At 48.6% G+C, this 25,145-nt stretch overlaps 1 protein-coding gene across 2 annotated transcripts in view; it reads right to left on the reverse strand.

The window, feature by feature from the left end:
- The window catches only part of LOC147122702 (ADP/ATP translocase 4-like), a 194,913-nt gene that overhangs the window by 11,323 nt on the left and 158,445 nt on the right, over positions 1-25,145 (reverse strand). For both annotated transcript variants that reach the window (XM_086009472.1, XM_086009462.1), the window contains exon 5: positions 22,959-23,084. In XM_086009472.1, coding sequence (XP_085865598.1) covers positions 22,959-23,084 — 126 coding nt within the window. The remainder of the gene's footprint in view (positions 1-22,958; positions 23,085-25,145) is intronic.

Genomic DNA, 25,145 nt, shown 5'->3' on the forward strand with positions numbered 1-25,145 from the left:
ACCTCCAGATCGCTTTCATTTTCCATATACATTATTTTCTTTCCATTGAAGTAATAGTCTCTTCCTGGATTTTTTGTCCTGTGAAGCACTTTGCATTTCTCTACATTGAATTTATCTGCCATCTGTCTGCCCAATTCCCAAGTATATTCAAATCGACCTGTTCAGCTTTGGAGTCTACTAGCTTCATTAGCAAATTTAGCCACTGTGCTAGTCATTCCTAGCTCCAACCCAAAACAGAACCCTGTAGGACCCCGTTGGTAACATTCTCCTAGGCCAATGGCAATCCCTGTACCACCATCCTTTGGGATCTATCGGTCAACCAATTACTGTGTGATTTTATCCACTTTGTAGAATTTCACTCTAATGCTATAGATTTTAGGTTCAAGCCCAGAGGGAAGATCAGTCACAAACATAAGTCAACATATTGGTAAAACCAACAATGCTTTATTACTTCTACCAATTAGTCAATATACAGTTAATAATACCTTAAAAGGAGTCTATGTAACGTCCAAAACGAAGGGTTTATCATGTCCCTGTCTGAGGGTCCACTCCTGATGGCTTCTTTCTTCTGGACTCCCTCCCTGCTGACTGCAGCCCCAGAGAGGGTTAAACAATCCTTCCTTATACCCCCTGGTCACAGGCTTAACGTGTGATTGCTGACATGATACATCGATCATTGGCATGGCAAGTCTTGTCCACCAATCCCATACTCTCTTTGCGTGCCTTTTATTTCATTGGTTACCTCAATTCGTGTCATCTTCCCCACCCCACCCCTCTTGATCAGCTGAGTTCCTTTGTCTTTGTTCGGCTTATCTCCCAGCTGCACGATGTCCTTAACTGTGAGTCTCACAGTATTCTGCTTTTTCAGCAATTCAGAATTTTTTAGTAGTCAGTTTATTACTGGTTTTGAAAAGTCCATAATCCTTCATTAAGCATCTATTGTAGTGTTTCCACTGATTCCTGCTTTATTTTCAGTACTAGCCTTTGCAGTGGAACTGTATCAAAGGCCTTATTAAAATTCAAGTACACCATCCATAGCCTTACCCCATCAACTCCTTTGTCACAACTTAAAGCAAGGCCACCCTTCATGAACCCATATTGGCTATCTTTTACAATTTTATTTCTATCCAGATGCTTCTTGATCATATTTTGAATAAGGATTTCCATAACTTTATACACAATGGACATTAAATTCACTGGTCTGTAGTGTCCTGGGTCACTTTTGCTACCTTTCTTAAAAATAGGAGTAACATCGGTGCACGGTTAGGAGAGGGCATTATGGCATGTGGCGACGTCCAAAATCACAGTTGTGTGTCAAATTAGGCGTCGCATGCTGATTGACATCGTGATCTGCACATGTGCATTGGAGAGGCGAGGGCAGGCAATGGCAGTGCTACCGATGTCTCCAAAATGGTGAGGTGGCTGCCATTTTTTCAAGAAATCCAGTGTTACCGGCCAACGTTAAGGTGGGGAATTTCTAGGCCAAAGGCTTTGGTCTTCCCAATGTTTAATTGGAGGAAATTTTGGCTCATCTAGGCCAGGATATCGGGCAATCCGTCTGACAACACAGAGGCAGTGAAGAGGTCGAGCGAGGTAGTCGTCAGGTAGAACTGGGTATCATCAATGTACATGTGGAACCTGACGTTGTGTTTTCAGATGATGTCACCGACGGGTAGCATGTAGGTGAGAAATAGGAGGCGGCCAAGGATAGATTCTTGGGGGACTCTAGAGGTAATGGTGCGGGGTCAAGAAGTCATTGTAGGTGATTCTCTGGCTACAACTGGATAGGTAAGAGTGGAACCAGGCGAGGGTAGTCCCACTTTGCTGAACAAAAGAGGAGAGGTGTTGGAAGATGGTGTGACCAACCATATCAAAGGCTGCACACAGGTTGAGAAGGATGAGGAGGAATAGTGCACCATGATCACTGTCACATAGGATGTCATTTGTGTCTTTGATTAGGGCCGATTTAGTGCTGTGGCAGGGGCAGAAACCTGACTGGAGAGAGAGAACAGTCATTGAAAATAGAGAGGTAGAGAGGCCCAATGCTTCCTTCTGAGGCCCGGAGAAGCACTCCTGCTTGCAAGAATACAGGTATGTTTTTACACTGTTTTAATACGGAACAAAGACAGAACAGCTAATAGAGGCAGAATTGACATAAACTGTATACTTGCAGTCAGCACCGCCCTTTTTTTTTTGGCTCTGGTTCCTTCCAGGGCACGACCAGAGACATAGCGAGGGTCTCGCAGTCCACTGCACATAAATGCAAATGGCAGATGATGGATGGATTGTTTGCCAGGGCTGGGGCTTACCCTGTGATGACAAAAGCCAGAATGAGAAGACACTCAGATTCGTCTCTCTGGTTGGACTCCCAAAGGTACAGGGTGCCATCGACTGCACACACATGGCAATCCGAGCACTACCACAGCAACCAAGTTTTTAGAAACCGGATATATGTCTATCAATGTGCAGCTGGTGTGTAACTACAAGAAGAGGTTCACGCAGGTCTGTGCCAAATTCCCTGGGAACTGACATGATGCATTTATACTGTGGCAGTCCAACATTCCAGACCTTTCGTTTCAGGAAGCAGACTTAAGGGCTGGCTCTTAGGAGACAATGGATACCCACTTCAAACTTGCCTCATGACACCTGTGAGGAATCCCCCCAATGAGGCGCAGAAGCGCTACAAGAGCCACATGACCACCAGGTGTGTCATAGAGCAAGCCATTGGAATACTGAAGATGCGCTTTATGTGTCTATAATAGGTCTGGAGGCGCCCTTCAGTACTTGCCAGCGAGGGTGTCCAGAATGATAGTGGTGTGCTGTGTCCTGCACAACATTGCGCAGCAGAGAGGACTGCAGGTGGAGGAGAACAAAGGGGCTCTTCACTCATCTTCGGACAAGGAGAACATAGAGGAGGATGAAGTTGGGGCACCATCGCCAGACCAGCCGTGTACATTATTGCCTGGGATACTCTAATAGCGCAAAGGTTCAGCTAGTGTTGACAGGAAGGCAAAACAAATAAAATCCTTCGGGCCACTCCCACCACCCACCCTCCCTTTGCACTAAATAGTCCTTCAACCACGCATACACCCATTGCACATCCACCCAAAGGGCCCCATCATGTATTGACACTCATCATGAAACAAGTGAAAGGGCGAGTTGGCCCTCGAGACGCAATAATGGGCAAGACATGGAAGTGGTGCGAATCAATAAATTTGATGTGCCGTTATAAAAATAGGAAACTTAACAACATAACATTTTGTCAAATACCCATGTGCATACCCTTGGAGAATTACATTTCTTTAACTAATGCTTCTTATCGCTTCTACATGGTGCATCCCGTGTGATTTTAGCAGCGGTAGAAGCAGGCTGCTCAGATCGCTGCCCCGACTGCTGAGATGTTTTTGGCCTATGCCCTCCGGGTTTTGGAGCTCTTGAGGGCACCGTCAAAAAATGCTCCACCTGCACCTGTGCAGGGGCAGTCTCAGCCATTGGGAGACGAGGCAATATGTTGGGGTTCTAGCTGGGGGAGGGGAGGGGGGGGGGGCAATACAGGTGAGAAGTGGGAATGCTTTCAGTGGTGTTCCCACTTCCATCATCCCTCTCCTGGGCCAGCGCCAATATACTCCTACCACTCTGCTGCAGACCAGCTTGGTAGAGATCAGTGGCGCATTGTAAAGCCATGGATAAGGTATCTGTCATCCCGTTTAAGGCGGCAAACGAGATGCCAACCATAGTCTCCACGGCCGTGGTCATGGCCTGCATGGACTCACCTGAGAGCCATGCTTGAAGCTCCATGGCGGCAGACATTCTCGTAATTCTCTGCTACGCCAATCCCCCAGTGATAGAGTTGGACTCCTCCATCCTCTCCGCTATTGTGGAGAGTGTACGTGGCATGTCTGTCAGTAGCTGGCTAAGTTGCTGATGCACCTCTAACATTCTCCTTCTCAACGATAGGGTTCAGCATCTGTGTCCAGCTGAGCAGAGCTTGGAGAGGAATTCGCCCTTGACATGGATTCTCCACAGCTGTCCCTGCCACCAGCGCCTGCTCATGCTCACTTGTGAGTTGTGACTCACTAGGTGAAAACCCAACTGTCTAAGTGGACCCATCGAAGTGCGAGTATCTGCACTGGTGCATGGCCGTATGTCCTGTGACGGTGCACCCTCAGAACGAATGAGGTTCTCTTAGGAATCGTCCTCATGCATGTCCTGTGACACTTGCTGTACACATGAAGGCCCTGGAAGACAAAAGGGATATGTTTTAGGCGGGGTGGCCTTAAACCACAGAATGTAGGTGAATCAGCAAAAGTACTCACTTTTCCTGACATGGTTAGATAATTAAATCACTTCCTGCATTGCATCAAAGACCGGGGCACAATACTCCTGCTGCTCACCTCTTTTCTACCTCCAACCACCTCTTCTTGGTAAGAGCTGCAGGTTTCTTCCTCCTGTTGCTGGGGAAAAGTATGTCTTTCCTGCTCCCGACTGCACCCAGCAGTAATTCCAGTGATGCATCATTGAATCTGGGTGTTGCCCTTGCTCTATGTGCAACACCCATTGTGAACACCTCCTGGCACCTCCAATTTCCATTTGTACATTGTCCCTTTAAATAGAGCTGAGATTGCGTCATGTGGGTGCACATCACGCCCGCTGCACAGCTTGGAGATGTGAAACCTGGAAATCAACATCTATTGCTTCAGTTGAGTTGCAATTGCAGATTCAGACCCGCTGAGCGGACTTCCGGGTTTCGCCCACGCAATTTCAAACCCCCACGCCCCCAGCTGGTATCAGCTGCAAACTTACAGGTCATTCCCCCAACACCTACATTTAGATCATTAATGAAAATAGTAAACAGAAACGGTCCTAACACCGATTCTACGGGACACCATTAGCGACTGATCTCCAAGCAAATCCAAATCAATCTACAATCACTTTCTGCCCACGGGCTTTCAGCCAATTTTCAATCCTGCGCAAGATTACCACTAATTTCAGAAGATTTAATCTCATAGAGAAGTCTTTTATGTGGTACCTTATCAAAAGCTTTCTGAAAGTCCAGGTAGACAATATCTACTGGGTTTCCCTCATCAACTAACCTGGTGACTTCTTCAAATAATACTGAAGGGATTCGCAAAATTTCATATGTTCCCCCCCCGAAGATTAATTGGAGTTCACAGAATCACAGAAACCCCACAGTGCAGATAGAGGCCATTTCGGCCCATCGAGCCTGCACCGACACATATCCCACCCGATCCCCGTAACCCCTACACCAACACATATCCCACCCTATCCCCGTAACCCCACGTATTTAATCCCCCTAACACTAAGGGTCAATTTATCATAGCCAATCATCCTAACCCGCACATCTTTGGACTGTGGGAGGAAACCGGAGCACCCGGAGGAAACCCACGCAAACACGGGGAGAATGTGCAAACTCCACACAGACAGTCACCCGAGGCCGGATTCGAACCCGGGTCCCTGGCGCTGTGAGGCAACAGTGCTTTATTAAAGAAACCTTGGAGTGACTGTGTTTTAAAAATCCAGGGCCTCTCAAAATGGCTGCAGTCAGACACATGGCCAAAGGGCCTGCGGCATCCATATGGATTTTCTGATAGCTTCACAGACTGCATGTTTAATTTGAACAATGCAGTGAGGCAAGCTCAGTTGTATTCACGCCCTGAGGCAGGTTATCAATTGTTTGCCTACACAATCTAAGTTCGGGCGGAGATAGTCCCAGTTGCTTGAGGAACATTCAGAACAATTGAGGAACATTCAGAACAATTGAGGAACATTCAGAACAATTAAGGACATTCAGAAAACAATGGAAAGGCAGTTGTGGTACTGATCGGTGCCATCAACGTAAATGGGCCAAAATCAAGGTCCTCTTGTCTTATGTTTTCGAGCCCAAATCGGACAATGGAACGGACTGATGAGGCGCGATAATGACCCATTGCCGAGAGGATATAACTGGGGCGGCCCAGCACCTCTCTCTCTTCGCCTCGGCCCAGTGTCCTGTTTGTCTGCTAGCAACCAAGAAGGAAAACCATCTAGAAAGCATCGCAAGCACATTTTGACGGCAGCAGCGGGGCACAAGGGCCAGGCCTTTTCATCTGCTTCACCGGTGAGCATTATCTTTCTGGCCGTCACAAGACAACCTAGCTAGGTGTAAGGGTGGGAGTTAAAGGGGTATTACAAAATTGTGATTTTAGAATTTTTCCCTCGTTGTGTCCGTTTCTTCTCCCGTTAAGTGTAAAACTGTATTGCATCCATAGCGATTTCTTTTATCTTCTGTATAATACTGTTTTTCTTGTAGTGTTAGCTTTTCTAATTAATAAACATTGGTTTTCCTTGCACCAATCCACTGGTCTGTTCGTTTGTCCTTGTTACCACTCGATAAGTCCTGAGCTCAGAATCAGGAAGGGGAAAGCGATTCGCAACCACACAGCGGGCAGGGCAGCTCAGGAAAACATAATTGGCTGACCTACAATAAGCCTCTGGAACAAAACCCCCTACAATACCATCAAATTGGGAAGACTGGGCCTTTTTTTCGGAAGCTATGTTAGGTGTCCCTGATACGGCCTTCTCTGCCTAAGTAGTGATATAGTGCATCCCTAATGATTCTCTCAAGCATCTTCCGTTACTGACGTCAAGCTAATGGACCTATAATTACCTGGATCTGCCTTATCCCCCTTTTTAACGATTGGAACTATGTTAGCCTCCTTCCATTTTAAGAGAACAGTTTCAAACTCCAGCAAGCTATTAAAGATGCTAACATAGCATCTGTCCCATCTCCTTGAGGACCCTCGAGTGGCTATACTCCAATTGATTTTTTTTTCGTTCATAGGATGTGGGCATCACTGGCAAGGCCAGCATTTATTGTCTGTCCCTAATTGCCCTTGAGAAGGTGGTGGTGAGCCGTCTTCTTGAACCACTGTAGTCCATGTGGTGAAGGTACTCCCTCAGTGATGTTAGGGAGGGAGTTCCAGGATTTTGACCCAGCGACGATGAAGGATCGGCAATATACTTCTAAGTCAGGATGCTGTGTGATTTGGAGGGGAGCTTGGAGGTGGTGGTGTTCCCATGCGCCTGCTGCCCTTGTCCTTCTAGGTGGAAGAGGTCGCGGGTTTGGGAGGTGCTGCTGAAGAAGCCTTGGCGAGTTGCTGCAGTGCATCTTGTAGATGGTGCACACTGCAGCCACGATACGTCGGTGGTGGAGGGAGTGAATGTTTAAGGTGGTGGATGGGGTGTCAATCAAGCGGGCTGCTTTGTCCTGGATGGTATCGAGCTTCTTGAGTGTTGTTGGAACTGCACTCATCCAGGCAAATGGAGAGTATTCCATCACACTCCTTACTTGTGCCTTGTAGATGGTGGAAAGGCTTTGGGGAGTCAGGAGGTGAGACACTCGCCGCAGAATATCCAGCCCCTGGCCTGCTCTTGTTGCCACAGTATTTATGTGGCTGGTCCAGTTAAGTTTCTGGTCAATGGTGACCCCCAGGATGTTGATGGTGGGGGATTCGGTGATGGTAATGCCGTTGAATGTCAAGGGGCGGTGGTTAGACTCTCGCATGTTGGAGATAGTCATTGCGTGGCACTTGTGTGGCACGAATGTTACCTGCCACTTATCAGCCCAAGCCTGAACGTCATCCAGGTCTTGTTGCATGCGGGCATGGACTGCTTCATTATCTGAGGAGTTGTTAAACGGCACTGAACATTGTACAGTTATCAGCGAACATCCCCATTTCTGACCTTATGTTGGAGGGAAGGTCATTGATGAAGCAGCTGAAGATGGTTGGGCCTAGGACACTGCCCTGAGGAACTCCTGCAGCGATGTCCTGGGGCTGTGATGATTGACCTTCAACCACCACAACCATCTTCCTTTGTGCTAGGTATGACTCCAGCCAGTGGAGAGTTTCCCTCCTCGATTCCCATTGACTTCAGTTTTACTAGGGCTCCTTGATGCCACACTCGGTCAAATGCTACCTTGATGTCGAGGGCAGTCACTCTCACCTCACCTCTGAAATTCAGCTCCTTTGTCCATGTTTGGACTAAGGCTGTAATGAGGTCAGGAGCCGAGTGGTCTTGGCGGAACCCAAACTGGGCATCAGTGAGCAGGTTATTGGTAAGTAAGTGCCGCTTGATAACACTGTCGATAACACCTTCCATCACTTTGCTGATGATTGAGAGTAGACTGATGGGGCGGTAATTGGCCAGATTGGATTTGTCCTGCTTTTTGTGGACAGGACATACCTAGGCAGTTTTCCACATTGTCGGATAGATGCCAGTGTTGTTGCTGTACTGGAACAGCTTGGCTAGAGGCGCAATTAGTTCTGGAGCACAAGTCTTCAGCACGACAGCTGGGATGGTGTCGGGGCCATAGCCTTTGCTGTATCCAGTGCGCTCAGCCGTTTCTTGATATCATGTGGAGTGAATCAAATTGGCTGAAGACTGGCTTCTGTGATGGTGGGGACCTCAGGGGGAGGCTGATATGGATCATCCACTCGGCACTTCTGGCTGAAGATGGTTGCAAACGCTTCAGCCTTGTCTTTTGCACTCACGTGTTGGGTTCCACCATCATTGAGGATGGGATATTCATGGAGCCTTCTCCTCCCATTAGTTGTTTAATGGTCCACCACCATTCATGACTGGATGTGGCAGGACTGCAGAGCTTTGATCTGATCCGTTGTTTGTGGGATCTCTTAGCCCACAAGGTTCCAAATTCTAATAAAATATGTTCATCTAGTTTAGTATTAACAATTTTATTGCTAACACCATTTAATGCTATCAGTTGGGCATCATCTTCAAGAGTGAAGACAGATGCAAAGTACTCATTTAGTATTGCCACCATACCCTCAGAGTCCTTTCTAACTTGTCCTTGAGCATTTATCAATGGCCTAATACGATCTTGACTCCTCGCATAGCTGAAAAACCTTTCCCATTACTACCACAGTTGTCCACAATCCTCTTTTCCATTAACCTTTTAGCTGCTCTAATAGCCTTTTAAAAAAACTTTTTCAGCTTTTCATTAACTGCACGAAAACGGTTTATCAGGGGCTGGTACTCTCCATCTGGCCAATCTATTCCAACACCTCACTCTCCATGTTGCCTTTTTTAAAATGACATGCTTACACCTGCACCCTCACCACAATCATTTATAGAATCATAGAATGGTTACAGCACAGAAGGAGGTCATTCAGCCTGTCGAGCCTGTGCCGGCTCTCTGCAAGAGCATTTCAGCTGGTCCCACTCCCCTGCCCTTTCTCCGTAGCCCTGCAAATTTTTTCCCCCTCAGGTACTTATCCAATTCCCTTTTGAAAGCTACTATTGAGTCTGGCTCCACCACCCTTTCAGGCAGTGCATTCCAGATCCTAACCACTCGCTATGTAAAATAGTTTTTCCTCATGTCGCCTTTGGTTCTTTTGCCAATCACCTTGAATCTGTGTCCTCTAGTTCTCGACCCTTCAGCCAATGGGAACAGTTTCTCTATCTGCTCTGTCTAGACCTCTCATGATTTTGAATGCCTCTAGCAAATCTCCTCTCAAGCTTCTCTGCTCTAAGGAGAACAAGCCCAGCTTCTCCAGTCTATCCACATAACTGAAGTCCCTTATCCCTGGAACCATTCTTGTAAATCTTTTCTGCACCCTCTCTAAGGCCTTCACATCCTTCTTAAAGTGCAGTGCCAAGAATTGAACACAATACTTCAGTTCAGGCTGAACCAGTGTTTTATAAAGGTTCATCATAACTTCCTTGCTTTTGTACTCAATGGGGCGATTTTCTGACGTCAGAGGAGGCGGGAAAATCAGAAACGAGGGCGGGTTCGGAACCCGCCTCCAAGGGATTTTGCCGGTGCCGGTTTTGGAAGTCGGGAAATGGTCCCGCCTCCAACTGGCCATAGCGCTAGTTAACATCATTAAATGCTCGTTAAGGGCCTCTCTAAGCCTATTTTGAGAGGCCCTCGTGATTTTGAGAGCATTTTGGCGTGTTCCACGACCCTCCTAAACCACGCCAGCTAAACCTGGCGAGTTGACTCGTGGGTGGTCTCCTCACAGCTACAGGTCCAACAATACATCGTTTATTTCATCAAAGATTACTTGCAGGTGCCAGAACTTTGCTTTAAAAGGTCTTTGAGCACTTTTAGTAGGCCTTCCGAAGTCGGAGGTGCTGCAGCTTGAATCTATCAACTGTGGGACCGCCTTGGAAGACCCTCTCCCCGCTTGCAATGAGCGCTTCCCCAACAGAGGCATCTGCAAGCAGCATGGGAACCATTCGTTTTCTTTCTCCATGGACCTCAGATGAGGATGAACAGCATCCACGACAGCAGCAGAACCAGGCAGCTCAGGAGCAACAGCAGCAGGAGCCCCAACCTCCTGCTCAGCCACCTGATGATGCTGCACAGGGCAGAAGGCGCCAGCACATCGAGGCACCTCGCCGCAGGAGATATCCCCAACAGAGGGTTTACAGACAGAGGATGAGCTACCTCAACATGAGTGAGCAGCAGTGCCAAAGGAGGCTGAGGCTTTCGCGAGAGGTTGTCCGAGAGATCTGCGGACTGCTGCAACAAGACCTGGTGCCCAGAGGAATGGGTGGACACGCCTTACCAGTGGCTGTCAAAGTCACCACCGTACTCAACTTCTTTGCCTCAGGCTTCTTCCAGGGATCATCAGCAGACATCAGCGGCATCTCCCAGTCGGCCGCCCAGTTGCATCACGCAGGTTACCGATGCCCTTTTTGCTAAGGCCCACAATTACATCCAGTTCTCAAGGGATCAAGCAAGTATAACTGCCCGTTTGGTTGGCTTTGCAAATATGGCAGGCATGCCAATGGTGCAGGGCGTCATAGACTGCACACATGTGGCCCTTAGGGCACCCCATCACAACCCAGCTATCTTTGTCAACCGAAAGGGCTTCCACTCCCTCAACGTACAGCTGGTAACCACAAGAAGGAGTTCTTGCATGTTTGCGCCAAATTCTGCGGTAGTTGCCATGACTCTTTCATCCTGCGGCACTCTAGCATTCCTCCGCTTTTCAATCCGCCAAATCAGCTTAACGGATGGTTCCTTGGTGACAAAGGCTACCCCCTGAAGAAGTGGCTACTGACGCCGATCAGGAAGCCAGCTAACAAGGCTGAAGAGCGCTACAACGCCAGCCACACTTCGGCCAGGTCCATCATTGAGCAAACCATTGGGTTGTTGAAGATGCGCTTCTGTTGCCTTGACCGATCAGTATACACCATACAGGGTCTGCTGTGCACTGCACAACATCGCACAGCGTGGTGGCTTGTAGCTTCCTGATGAGCAAGCGGCTCAGTTCCAGCCCTCCTCAGATGAGGAGGAGGAGGCTGAAGAGGAGGAGGAGGATCTGGAGGAGGAGCAGCAAGAGGAGGAGGAGGAGGAGCAGGAGCAGGAGGAGGTCAGAGCGCCGGTGTATCGACCAGCAGCAGTGGCAACATGCGAGCACATTGGCATAGGTTGCCCAAGTTGGCACATGTCCTTGGCTACATCCTAGGACATCACTGACAATGGACATAACTCTCTGGCCTCCTTTCACTCAGGCCACCAACCTGACAACGCAAGTGTGGCAGAGCCCGCAATATGGAGCTGCCTAAGGCGAAAGAACAGATGCCATAACACCAACATTTTGGCTTCAAATTATTTTAATGCTTTCCAACAGGGATGGCATTTCATCAATACACATAAACATTCTCCCAATCTGCACACAGATCTGCAGGTTATATCCCCTGCCAGCTGTACCCATAGAGGTCTCTTTGGCAGGCCTCTTCCTCCCAGGTGAGCGGAAGAGCACCTCCATGCTAGCCGTCACCCCCTCAAACAACATTTGCAGCGCCTCATCCAAGAGCCTTGGAGAGGCCCTTGCCTTGGAATTGGACATAGTGATTTCTCAAAATATGTTGCAGGTGGTGCAGCATAGGCAGAAATGCTGTGGAATGAGCCAAGGAAGCAAGAAGCCATAAAATCAGACTGGAAAAGTGCTGTCAACAGAGGCGGGTTTCAGTCCCAAAACACTAATTGACCAAGGACATCCCAAGTGGCCAATTATGGAAAAATCTCAGTATTTTGAAAACTATCAGTGGAGGCGGGTTTCAAACCCACCCAAACTGAAACTCCATCTCGCCTCCAGTGAGAAAATCGCTCCCTATATCTTCAAGAAAGCACAAAATGCTAAATAATATGGAATAAAAATAAAGGCCTAGAAATTCCAGGGTTTCTTCCTGATCTCCCTAGGTTACTCAGGGTGATTAGGAGAATGGCAAATGTCTACTTATTATGATATATATCTATAGTTTTAACTATGTATTGAAAGTAGATTGCCATTTTTACCCTCAGAATCTTACGGGGGAAAAATTCAGTTGCTTTGCGCCTCCCGTTAGCGCCCTAAGAGGGCGCAAAGCAACTAGCGCCCGGGCGCGGCGCTGCCAACACCTCCCGCGAAATTCAGCGGGAGGCTAGCGGCGGCCATAACCGTTAGCACCCTGCCGCTGGCGATGACGTCATCGCCGTGCACAGCGCCCCGGCCACGATCTTCAGTAGCACCCTCTGACTTAACGCCGGACGCTATGTCCGACTGGGTCAGGGGGGCCTACCTGCAGCCGGGGTGGCGCTAATTAAAGGCGAGGTGCCGGGCGGCCATTTTTGTTGCTGGCTGCCTGCCAGCACCTGCCCCCGTTGCCGTCCCTAGCCTCCTCTTCAGCACCCCCCTGCGGAGTGCCAGCTGCACTCCATGAGCCCGGCACTTCCCTTGAGTGCCGGGCTCTTTCGCCGGCACTCCGATCCCTGGTGGCCCAGCTGGGTCCCGGGTCGCGCTGCGCAAGGCCCCTCCCCTTTAAGAAGGGGAGGAAGGCCTGCAGTACTGTGGCGCGACGTGCCGCAGCGCCATTCCATCGCAGCGCACCAAGAGGGAGGCAGGGCGCTTTCAGTAGCGCCCGCTTCCCTCTTGGGGCACTACCGATGAATTTTGGCCGCGGGGGCACTAATTTTTTCGGGGCGTTAGCGCCCCAAAGGGGGCACAACTCAATTTTCCCCCCTATATGTTTCAATAAGATCACCTCTCATTCTTCTAAACTCCAATGAGTATAGGCCCAACCTGCTCAACCTTTCCTCATAAGATAACCCCTTCATCCCAGGAATCAACCTAGTGAACCTTCTTTGAACTGCCTCCAATGCAGTCCTTAAATAAGGAGACCAAAACTGTACACAGTACTCTAGGTATGGTTTCGCCAACGCCCTGTACAGTTGTAGCAAGACTTCCCTAGCCGCATCCTGAGATCCACGCTCAACGCCATGCGGCGCCACATGAACACACTCGACTTCTCTCTTCAGCAACACCGACGCACTCTATCTCAAAGCTGTCCGGGTCCACAGTTCCATTTCATCCTTCGACTCATCCGACGCTTCAACAAGAAACTTTTCTTCTTCCGTTCCGATGTCAAGGATCGCAAGCTTCATCAACTCTTGGACACCAACGCCCCTCCGGAACCTTCTTCCCCTTCACTTTCCTCTGACCCCCCTTCTCCCAATCCCACCCCCTGCCGCGTTTTCACTATCCCCTCTGACCTTCCACTCTCTGACCCTGAACGATCAGTCCTCAGCAAAGGCCTGAGCTTCATCCCCTTACGCCCCCACCTCAATGAATTTCGAGCTCGGCACGATGTTGAGCTCCTTTTCCGCCGCCTTCGTCTCCGTGCCCACTTCACTGGCCAGGAGTCTTCCCCCCGCACAACTGACCCTTTCTCCCGCTTGCAGAATTCCCGTTCTACCTGGACCCCTCCCCCTGGCCTCTTACCCTCTCTAGATCTTTTCATCGCTAACTGCCGCCGTGACATCGGCCGTCTCCATTTCTCTGCTCCCCTCACTCACTCCAACCTACCTCCCTCTGAACTTGCAGCACTCCATTCTCTTAGATCCAACCCTGACATTGTCATTAAACCCGCTGACAAGGGTGGTGCTGTTGTTGTTTGGCGTACTGACCTCTACCTAGCGGAAGCTGAACGCCAACTCTCCGACACCTCCTCCTACCTCCACCTGGACCATGACCCCACTACCGAACATCAAACCACCGTTTCCAAGACTGTCACTGACCTCATCTCCTCTGGAGATCTTCCCCCTGCTGCCACCAACCTCATAGTTCCCCAACCCCGCACAGCCCGCTTCTACCTCCTTCCCAAGATCCACAAACAGGACTGCCCTGGTAGACCCATCGTTTCAGCCTGTTCTTGCCCTACAGAACTTATCTCTTCCTATCTTGACTCTATCTTTTCTCCCCTTGTCCAGTCTCTTCCCACCTACATCCGCGACTCTTCGGACGCCCTCCGCCACTTTAACAGTTTCCAGTTTCCTGACCCCAACCGCTTCCTTTTCACCATGGACGTACAATCCCTCTACACCTCCATCCCCCACCCGGATGGCCTGAGGGCGCTCCGCTTCTTCCTTGAACAGAGGCCCGACCAGTCCCCATCCACCACGACCCTCCTCCGCCTGGCTGAACTTGTTCTCATATTGAACAACTTCTCCTTTAACTCCACTCATTTCCTCCAAATCAAAGGTGTTGCCATGGGTACCCGCATGGGTCCTAGCTATGCCTGCCTTTTCGTGGGCTATGTGGAACAATCTTTGTTCCAGTCCTACTCGGGTCCCCTCCCTCATCTCTTTTTCCGATACATTGATGACTGTATTGGTGCCGTTTCCTGCTCTCGCCCCGAACTTGACAATTTCATTCACTTTGCCTCCAATTTCCACCCTTCCCTCACCTTCACATGGTCCATCTCGGACTCTTCCCTTCCCTTCCTCGACTTCTCCGTCTCCATCTCTGGGGATAGGTTATCGACCAACATTTACTACAAGCCCACTGACTCCCACAGCTACCTGGACTACACTTCCTCCCACCCCGCTTTAAGGACTCTATTCCATTCTCCCAGTTTCTCCGCCTCCGCCTTATCTGCTCCGATGACGCCACCTTCCACACCAGTGCTTCAGACATGTCTTCCTTTTTCCGCAACCGAGGATTCCCCTCTACTGTGGTTGACACTGCCCTCGACCGTGTCAGTTCTATCTCCCGCACTTCTGCCCTCACCCCTGCCCCTCCCTCCCGGAACCACGATAGGGTTCCCCTTGTCCTCACCTTTCACCCCACCAGCCTCCACATTCAACGGATCATCCTCCGGCATTTCCGCTACCTCCAAAGTGATCCCACCACCAAACGTATCTTCCCCTCCCCTCCCCTTTCAGCATTCCGCAGGGACCGCTCCCTCCGAGACACCCTAGTCCACTCCTCTATCACCCCAAACAGCCCTTCCTCTTCGCCTGGCACCTTCCCGTGCAAGCGGAGGAGATGTAACACCTGCCCCTATACCTCCCCCCTTCCCACTGTCCAGGGCCCCAAACACCCCTTCCAGGTGAAACAGCGATTTACTTGTACTTCTCGCAATCTAGTATACTGTATTCGCTGCTCACGATGCGGTCTCCTCTACATTGGGGAGACCAAATGCAGATTGGGTGACCGCTTTGCGGAACACCTCCGTTCAGTCCGTAAGGGTGACCCCGAGCTTCCGGTCGCCTGTCATTTTAATTCACCGCTCCATTCCCACTCGGACCTCACCGTCCTTGGCCTCTTGTATTGTTCCACGGAAGCGCAACGTAAACTCGAGGAACAGCACCTCATCTTCCGATTAGGCAGTCTGCAGCCTTCCGGACTCAATATCGAGTTCAAAAATTTCAGATCATAAGCTCGGCCCCCATTTCATTTTCTCTTGTAATTGTTCCACTCCTTTCTCCCCCCCCCCTTTCCTTTTGTTTCTCTCTCACACCTGGCAGCTATCTTTTGCCCTGCCAGTACACTTTACGCCTAATCCCAGCCTATTACCATCTCGTCTAGCTTCTAATCTCTTTTACTTCTTTTGTTTCTTTTATTCTTTTGTCCGATCGCAGCCCTGCCTCCGATCTAGTTTCTTTTCTTTCCAGTTTTGAAGAAGGGTCCAACCCGAAACGTCAACTCAAATTTCTCTCCACGGATGTTGCCTGACCTGCTGAGTTTTTCCAGCATTTTCTGTTGTTATTTCCCTACTTTTATACTCCATCCCCCTTGCAATAAAGGCCAACATTCCATTTGCCTTCCGAATTACTTGCTGTACCTGCATGCTAACTTTTTGTGTTTCATGTACGAGGACACCCAGATCCCTCTGTACTGCAGCATTCGTAGTCTCTCTCCATTTAAATAATATTTTGCTTTGCTATTCTTCCTACCAAAGTGGATAACCTCACATTTTCCCACATTATACTCCATCTACCAGATTTTTGCCCACTCACTGTCTATAACCCATTGCAGACTCTTTGGCCGCGAATTTAATAGCACTCAGAGGGCCAGTTTGGAGGCGGGTCTGCTGTCAAAATAGCAAAGATTGACAGCGGGTAGGAAACCCATTGTCAACCCGCCTCCACGCGAGTCTCCCAGGTGTCGGGTCTGTCAGCAGAGAACTGACCTGGCACCAAGCGGCAGGGGAGACAATTCAGCTTGTTAAATGGCTTGTTAAGAGCCAATTTAAGACTATTTTGAGGTTTCTTTCAAATTTTATGTTCTCCCCCATGGGTTACCCACTGTTCGGGGAACACGCCAGCTCAACCTGGTGTGTTTTGAGTCTGCTCTGATGTTTCTGATAAGTTGACAGCTGCAGAAGTGGTGTAAAGGATGCCATGCTGCAGATGGTGAGTTTTAGAGTGCAGAAAATGTTGGTTACTGCATTGTTTATACATATAGAGATTTCTTTAGCTTACAAGTTTTTAGATCCAACTGTGTGCCCAGTGCCACCTCATTGGGAGAACCTCTCTCACCATTGACAGATCGCTTCTGTCATCGCACCTGCAGCTGCCATCTAAAGCAACATCAGTGCCCTTGAAAAAATCAGACCTTGGTCCTCCGAATCCTTCCACAATTAGCCCCAAAACCAACATCACCAGGCACACCAACCTTCTCCGCCATCATCTGATGCTGCACTGGACACAGGGCATCATCCCCTGACAACATTGCTGCCCGGGAGGCCAGCGATGGCATCACCATGGCCAGATTTTCTTCACTTGACGCTGTAAATCCTGGCTGCCACATGTTGCGCCTGGTTGACACCATCCCACACCAACACTGTGAAGCATCCCTTTAATGTCCAAGCCATTCCATGCACACTCATCACTATAGCAGGGGAGGGGGGGGGGGGGGCGGTGGTGAAGTTATGTCTCAACATTCACTGGAACTCAGTAAGACACTTCTCAAGGTGTGCACAGATTTGTCCAATATGCGGCAGTGTCGGAAAAATAGATTTCACTGTATGACAACACATTACCAGAAATTTCACACGGACATTGGCTAAACCTCTCAAGTGCCTACCCTTGTGTGTTGTTAGTTGGTATGCTTGCAGTAGGATGAGGATGAGTGTGAGGGGTGGCTAGTGAGATGGGGAAGTGATAAAAGTAGATAGAGGGGGTTGGGTGGAGTTGCAAGTTAAGTTGGTGCGAGTAAGAATGTGCAGGAGAAGGGTATGGAAGGCAGTGATGGGGATGTGTTGAGTGATACAGCAGGGTGAGTTTGAGTGTGGCTTTGCAGTAACGTTTCGTGATCCACTGAGCTCATTGAAAGGTTGGCGCCACTGCACCTCTGACGACATCCCTGCTTTTGCCTTCCTGTGCAATGTGCAACCAGGCTGCGTTGGTGTCCTGGGGAGGTCTCTTCCACCCTTGGAAGGGAAGAGAACCTCCCTGCATGCTGTGACTCCCTCCATATGGAGGGAGTCAGTGGAGAGCCTGGGTGCAAGCGTTCACCTTTGTGCAGTGCTTGTCAGTGTTTGCAGCACCTCAATGCTGTCAAACACTGACAGAACAACTGTCAAACTCCATTTGGACGTGGTCCCTTTAAGGAAACCGGCTGATCAAATGACGTCATCAGACCCGCTTCCTGTTAATTGGCCGGGAAGCCCGCAGGGCGGGCTTAACAAGGCCAATCAAGGGAAAATCACGTTTACAGAGCGGCTGCAGCTGGGAGTGGGACCAGAACCCGGAAACCAGCTCCCCTGCCAGGATCCCGCCTCCTCCATTAAATTCGCAGCCTTTATTTAAGTTTAAGACACTAGTTTCAGACCCAAGTTTCTCACCCTCAAACTGAATGTGAAATTCCTTCATGTTTTGATCACTCTTCCCTAGAGGATCCTTTACTATGAGACCATTAATTAATTAATCCTGTCTTATTACACATTACCAGATCTAAAATAGCCTGCTCCCTGGTTGGTTCCACAGCGTATTGTTCCAAGGAACTGTCCTGAATCCACTCTATGAACTACACTCCATACACTCAAGGCTACCTTTGCCAATTTGATTTGTCCAATCTATATGAAGATTAAAATTATCCACGATTATTGCAGTACCTTTCTTACAAGCTCCCATTATTTCTTGCTTTATACTTTGTCCTACAATGTAGTTACTGTTAGGGGGCCTATAGACTACTCCCACCAGTGACTTCTTTCCCTTATTATTTCTTATCTCCACCCAAACTGATTCTACATCTTGATCTTCCGAGCCAAGATCATTTCTCACTACTGTACTGATCTCATCCTTTATTAACAGAGCTACCCCACTTCCTTTTCCTTTCTGCCTATCCTTCCGAAATGTCAAATACCCCTGAATATTCAGTTTCGAGCCTTGGTGACCTTGCAGCTACGTCTCTGTAATGGCTATCAGATTATACCCATTTATTTCTATTTCTGTCATCAATTCATCTATCTTCTTAAGAAAGCTGCGTGCATTCAGATAAAGATTCTTTAATGTTGTCTTTTTACCATTTTTCCCTACTCTAACCCTATTTGCTGGTGCACTCTTATGCTTGTATGCTCTGTCCCTTCCTGTCACACTCTGGTTATCATTACCCCTATCGCTATCCTGCACTATTGCCTTGTCCTTTCTCTTTAACTTTCTAAGTTTCCCCTCACCTGAACCCTCCCCTCCACTATTTAGTTTAAAGCCCTATCTGCAACCCTAGTTATTCAATTTGCCAGGACACTGGTCCCAGCACGGTTCAAGTGAAGGCAGTCCCAACGGAACAGCTCCCTCTTTCCCCAGTACTGGTGTCAGTGCCCCATGAATCGAAACCCATTTCTCCCACACCAATCCTTGAGCCACGCATTCAACTCTTTGATCTTACTGACCCTATGCCAATTTGCTCGTGGCTCAGGTTGTAATCCAGAGATTATTACATTTGTGGTTCTGCTTTTTAATTTAGCCCCTAGCTGCTCAAATCCCTCAGCAAGACCTCTTAGTCCTACCTATGTCGTTGGTACCTATGTGAGCTATGATTACTGGACCTACCCCTCCCACTCCAAGTTCCTCTCCAGCCCCGGGCAGATGTCCTTCAGTCTGGCACCGGACAGGCAACACAGCCTTCTGGGCTCACAGGGGTCGATTTTAGTTCAGGTGTGGGGAATTGGCAGGTTTCCCGAATTTAGTGATTCTGACACGATTGTAAATGGGTCTGTGAGATTGATGCAATTTTAACTCAATTGGCCAATTGATTTCCAGCGTGTGGGAAGCCTTGGCAATTGAGTATTTCCAGTCAGAAAGTTGCAGAATATTACATCATCATTGCTGCTGCTTCTGAGGTCCACAGCAAGCCTTGCTTCCTCTGCAGGCTCCCAAACTTCACCATTAAGCCTGCAGGAGCAACGGCCAGCGGGAGGGCCAGATCTGCCCCCAAATTTGATGAGGCTTCACTCCAGGCATTACTGGATGGTGCTAGCGCCCACAGGGAGGCCCCTGTTCCCTTCTTCAGGGAGGAAGAGGCCTCCCAGTCAGACCAAGGCTGTGTGGCTACAGGTGGCAGGTCAAGTTAACTCCTTGGGGCTCACACGAAGAATGTGGTTGCAGTGCAGGAAAAGAGAGCTCACAATAAAAGAGAACAAGCGAGGACAGGAGGAGGGCCACCATCAGTAGCCCACCTCAGCCCCTGGGAGGAGGCGATCCTGGAGATCGTAGGACTGGAGGATGAGGCGCAAGTGGGAACGGACAGATGGGTGCATCACAGCAAGCTGGTGGCAGAATAGTTTTCCATCTCTCTCATTGACATTGCATGAGTCGCTGATAATGATTCTGAAGCTATAACAGATGGACCCATGATCATCTGCAATATGCATGTAACCTTGACCTCACATCTCCAACTCTTTCCTTCACTCCCCCACAGGACTATCGAGAGCCCCCGTCCCCACTGTCCAGGAGGAAGAGCCTGAGCTTCCAGACTCCTCAGAGGAATCTGCAACCTCTGAGGGCGCAGCGTCATCAGAATTCAGCGCACCCAGCACCAGCACAGACACTCACACCTTGGTGGAACCTTCGGGACATAGAATAGTGTTGTCACCTGGTGTATCAGGCTCACAAGTGAGCATCAGCAGATTGTGGAGACAGGGACAGCAGTGGAGAGTCCTAGTCGGAGGGCGCAGGACTCTGCCAGCTCGGCTCAGCAGCATGTCGACCCTCTGCCTCTGGGTTCATCCATAAGGTCAGAGGTGATGGAACTCCAGGCACAGATGCAGGAGTCTCTGGCAGGTTTTGTCTCTAGGGTGGCTGTGAGTGTGGAGTGAATGGAGGAGTCCATAGCAACCATGAGCAGAGCCTTTGTGGAGTCATTGGCTCCTGACCGCATCACCATGGAAAGGATGGCAGCCTCCATGGAGGAGATAAGTCACCAGGGTATGGAAAACATGGTGAGTGCTCACAATAGAATGACATCTCTTGAGGAGCAATGGGCATCTATTGAACAGAGAAACCAGACCTTCATGGAAGTCCTTCTGAGTAGGACTGCCAGTGCAGATACGGGACCCCATGGCCCCCCTGATGTGCAGCAAGGTGCTCTCAAGCCACTTCCGAGCGCTGGCCCCTTCTGGCCTGTGCAGCTTCAGGTGGGTGAGCAGCAGCCTGGCACTCCTGCTGGCGCTGCTGCTGTTGGTGCTGGTTCTGCTGGTGCCACAGCTGGTCTTCTTCCTCATCTAATGCCCAGAAGGGAAGGAAATAAATGGCTCCCATGCTTCTGGTGTATGCCTCCGTTGAGGAAGCGCTGAGTGAAGGTGGCGAGCGGGGTTTCCCAGGAGGTCACACTGGAGATGTGTGTGAGGCTCCAACCTTCCACAGGTGTGGTTAGGCCTGGTAAAAGTTGCCCCAGGCCTGAAACAACAAAGTCCTGCCACCTGCAAATGATGACTGATCAAATATCCTCTTTTATGTTGCACCTACAGCTGATAGTCAGCAAGCCAATAGTGCTCACGCCAGGTTTCACAGGCGTCATCCCCACCAGGCGCGTTTTACGTGGGAAAAGGGTTAAACAGGCAAGCGCCTGTTAAAATGGGATTATAAAGGCCAATTAGTGCTGTTTAAGGGCCCTAAAGACCAGTCTCGCCTGTTGCAGGCAGGACTGATTCGGGTCAATCAGACACACCTAGGTTAAAATGGCGTGGAGGCGGGAACCAGGCGGGGGGGGGGGGTCCTGACCCCCAGGTTTTGCGATTTTAACCCCCCGCCTGCCTCATGGCCCAATGAAAATCGAGGCCACACTCTTGGCTGCAGAGAACAGTATCTATCCCCTAACTATAGTGTCCCCTACCACTACTACATTCCTTTTTACTTCCCCAACTTGAATGGCCCCCTGTACCACGGTGCTGTGGTCAGTTCGTTCATCCTCCCTGCAGTCCCTGCTCTCGTCCACACGGGCTGCAAGAACCTCATACCTGTTGGACAAGTGCAAGGGCTGAGCTCCTCCAATGATACCTTCTGGATTCCCATACCTGCCTCACTCGTAGTCACACCCTCCTGTCCCTGAGCACGGACCAAATCTGAAGTATTTAACCTAAGGGGTGTGACTGCCTCCTGGAACAAAGTGTCCAGGTAACTTTCTCCCTCCTTGTTGAATTGCAGTGTCCGAAGCTCGAACTCCAGCTCATCAACTCTGAGCCGAAGTTCCTCAAGCTGCAGACACTTAATGCAGATGTGGTTGCTATGGATCACACTGGGGTCCACCAGTTCCCACATGCTACAGCTGCAATACATCACCTGCCCTGCCATCTCTATTGTATTTTATTTAACTAATTAGGTTTTCAAGTTTTGAAATACTGAATTGTCTATTAATAGTTTTTAACCTAGGTAATAACCTTGTTTAATTTATTAAATTTAGATATATGTTTTAGGTCTTTACTGTAACTTAGCCCACAGTCCTAATTTAACCCTAGTTGTTTATATTTTTTTTATTATGCACCAAGCAGCACCTCTTACCCCATCATCGAACTTCCTCACTCACCAAATTCCCGCGTTTAGTACTCTGTAGAAGCAGGATTCCGTAGAACTGGACTCCATGCTACTTACCTCCTGTGCTTCACCCAGTATATATTGCCTACAAGTGTGCTAATTCTCCTGAAAGATTTTCATTATCACCTCTATTTGCTCTGTTGTATAAGACACTTTTGTTGTTTCCAATGAAAATCTAGAGGTATCATACACAGCACAATAATGTTCCTGGTTACTGTTCAGGCACCCATGTCCAGAACATTCACAGCAACAGCTGCAGTAACTTTGGCGCTTGATCCATATTAACTACATTTAGACCATGTCAGTTTCTGGCTAAGGATGCCAACTGAGTAGCAAGCTAAATCTGTCTGGGTAATCTGTCTACAATGGAGGAAAAAATGAAAGCCCACCTCAAAATTACACTGGATACAGCAGGGTGCAGGAAGGATGTCCAAAGGTGCATAAATGTTTAGTGAAATTACTTCTTAGCTTTTTCCTAGTTGTAGATGGAAGCTGAATGTTACCATCCAGTATTCATCAATTCAAACCAAATGGGGATACAGTTGGTATTCTGCAAAACTCAGAACTAGCATTCTGGAGGATACTTGCATCCACAATTTATCCACAAATAGACTTCAATTCTAGTACAAACCTGCATCATCAAGCGTCTTCTTACAGTATCAAAAGGGTAAGACAATATCCCAGAAAACGAGGTCACACCTTGAGCAATCATAAATGATATATAGACAGGAGTATTCTTTTGGTCTGGTAACACACCCTGTGGAAGAAAGGAAAACAGTTTAGTAAGCAATATTTAAAACACAGTGGGTTAATTTTCTTCTTCACTGCATGTGGGCTGAGCAGATTGTTTGCCTGTTATAGAACCCGTTGAATTTCATTCCAGTGAAATCAATGGAATGAAAATTGGATGGATTCTTTAACAGGCAGGCGAACCACTCTCCCAGATTTCCACCAATGTGGAGAAGATGAAAATTTACCCCTGTATATTTACAACAGCTAGTGTTTTTATACAATTGTGCCTCAAATGTCAGGCTTGCTCCAAGACCACTGCAAATACCCACTTCATTCAGCAGTCAGGTAGCATTATGCATCACTCAAGCAAAACTTTAACTACACTCACTCTGTAGGGGGATTTCACAGCGTGTATTCACTGCTTTCCAACTTGGTAAGCTCAGATCAAGAAGTCGGCAGAGTAGGGACTGGATCCACATTTACCTACTCCAATGCACTGAATATTATTCAACCTCTCCACTTTTCCATGTTTTAGGTGTGATGCATTGGCAGCATTTCAGAGATTGTTACGCATCACCCACCTACAACAGGCAAGACATTTCAATACCTATCAGCTGTTTTAACTCAGGGCAAATATATGAGGACAACAGAACCCAACAAAGCCATTTCTGATAAATGGAAGATGTTGGTTGGTCCCAACTTCACAATATTGACTCAATTTTGATCATTTGATTCATTGACCGTTAGTATTAACAGGAAGCTTTTAAGACTGAACACAACCCCTTAGTAACCAGTTGAAGTTACTGGCAATTTCCAGTGAACCACAATTAGAGTAGGAGAGATCGACCACAACATTCAATTACTGGGGAAAGATGAAGTGCTGCCAAGGCTAGCAAAATGGCATAGTATGGTCAAAGTGTCTATTGGTGTTCCATTATTCATATGTACCTTCAATGCGGCGTGTGATGGACACAGAGATCCATCACATATATTATTATTAATTTGAATTCTATGCTTTTAAATTAAATTTTAACTAGGCTTCTGTTCTATGATTTTAAAGTGAATTTCATACAGCAATTCCAAAGGAGAAGGAATCATATTCGTAGCTTGGAATGTGAAGGCGTCCTATCACTCCAGTGGCCCTTTGAACTCTTAACTAATTTATGGATCCTTTGCAGGATCTTTGGTTTGAGAAATGCCCTCAAACAGGTGTCAAAAATTGCAAACTAGCAGATGCGGGCAAATTGTTTTTGACTGCTATCTCATCAGGGGGTCTCCTACTACTGTAATATAAGCAGCCATTATCTCTAATGGCTGAGCCAACAAAGAGGGACTTTGTTTTAGAGAAGCTCATCTGGGTGTCCACTGATTCTTTAAAATCTGATTTGATTGACACTTATATGCTCAGAAACTTCCTAACAGGTATAAATGCTGCAGTCTTTGGACAGTTCAGTAGTTTACGTGATTTAACCATTTAGTTCTTTGTCATAGCAATAAGCCAAAAAACTCCATGGGCTAAAAATTGAGTAGTGCCCCGTTTGGGGCGCTACTCAAAATTAGCGCCGCCCCGTGCCGGAACTTGAGTGGTTGCGCCCCAAGAGGGAAGCGCCCCGCATCCCTCTTGGGGCGCTGCGTGTCAATATTGCGGCGCTACATGCCGCAGCGCTGCGGTATTGCAGGCCTTCCTCCCCTTCTTAAAGGGGAAGGGGCCTTGCGTAGCGCGACCCGGGGCCCAGCTGGGCCCCCGGGGATCGGGAGTGCCGGCAAAAGAGCCCGGCACTCAAAAGAAGTGCCGGACTTTTGGAGCGCAGCCGGCACTCCGCAGTGGGTGGGGGGGGGGGGGGGGCGTTCAGGGGGCTGGGGACGGGAGCGCAGATAGGTGCTAACAGGAGGCGCAAAGCAAACCAATTTCCCCCCCCCATCTGCTTAGAGCCTATAAATGGCCTACAACTTCACGAAAAATTCTGCTAAAAGGATTCTAAGGCTTGGATTTTACATGAATTTACTAAGGAAGTGGTATCAAGTCACTTAGAAAATCATAACACAATTAGGCAGAGTCAACATGGTTTTATGAAAGGGAAATTGT

Source organism: Somniosus microcephalus, chromosome 2 (genome assembly GCF_052327205.1).
Source record: "Somniosus microcephalus isolate GS21.2 chromosome 2, FLI_Smic_1.0, whole genome shotgun sequence".
In the NCBI taxonomy this organism is placed as follows: Eukaryota; Metazoa; Chordata; class Chondrichthyes; order Squaliformes; family Somniosidae; genus Somniosus; species Somniosus microcephalus.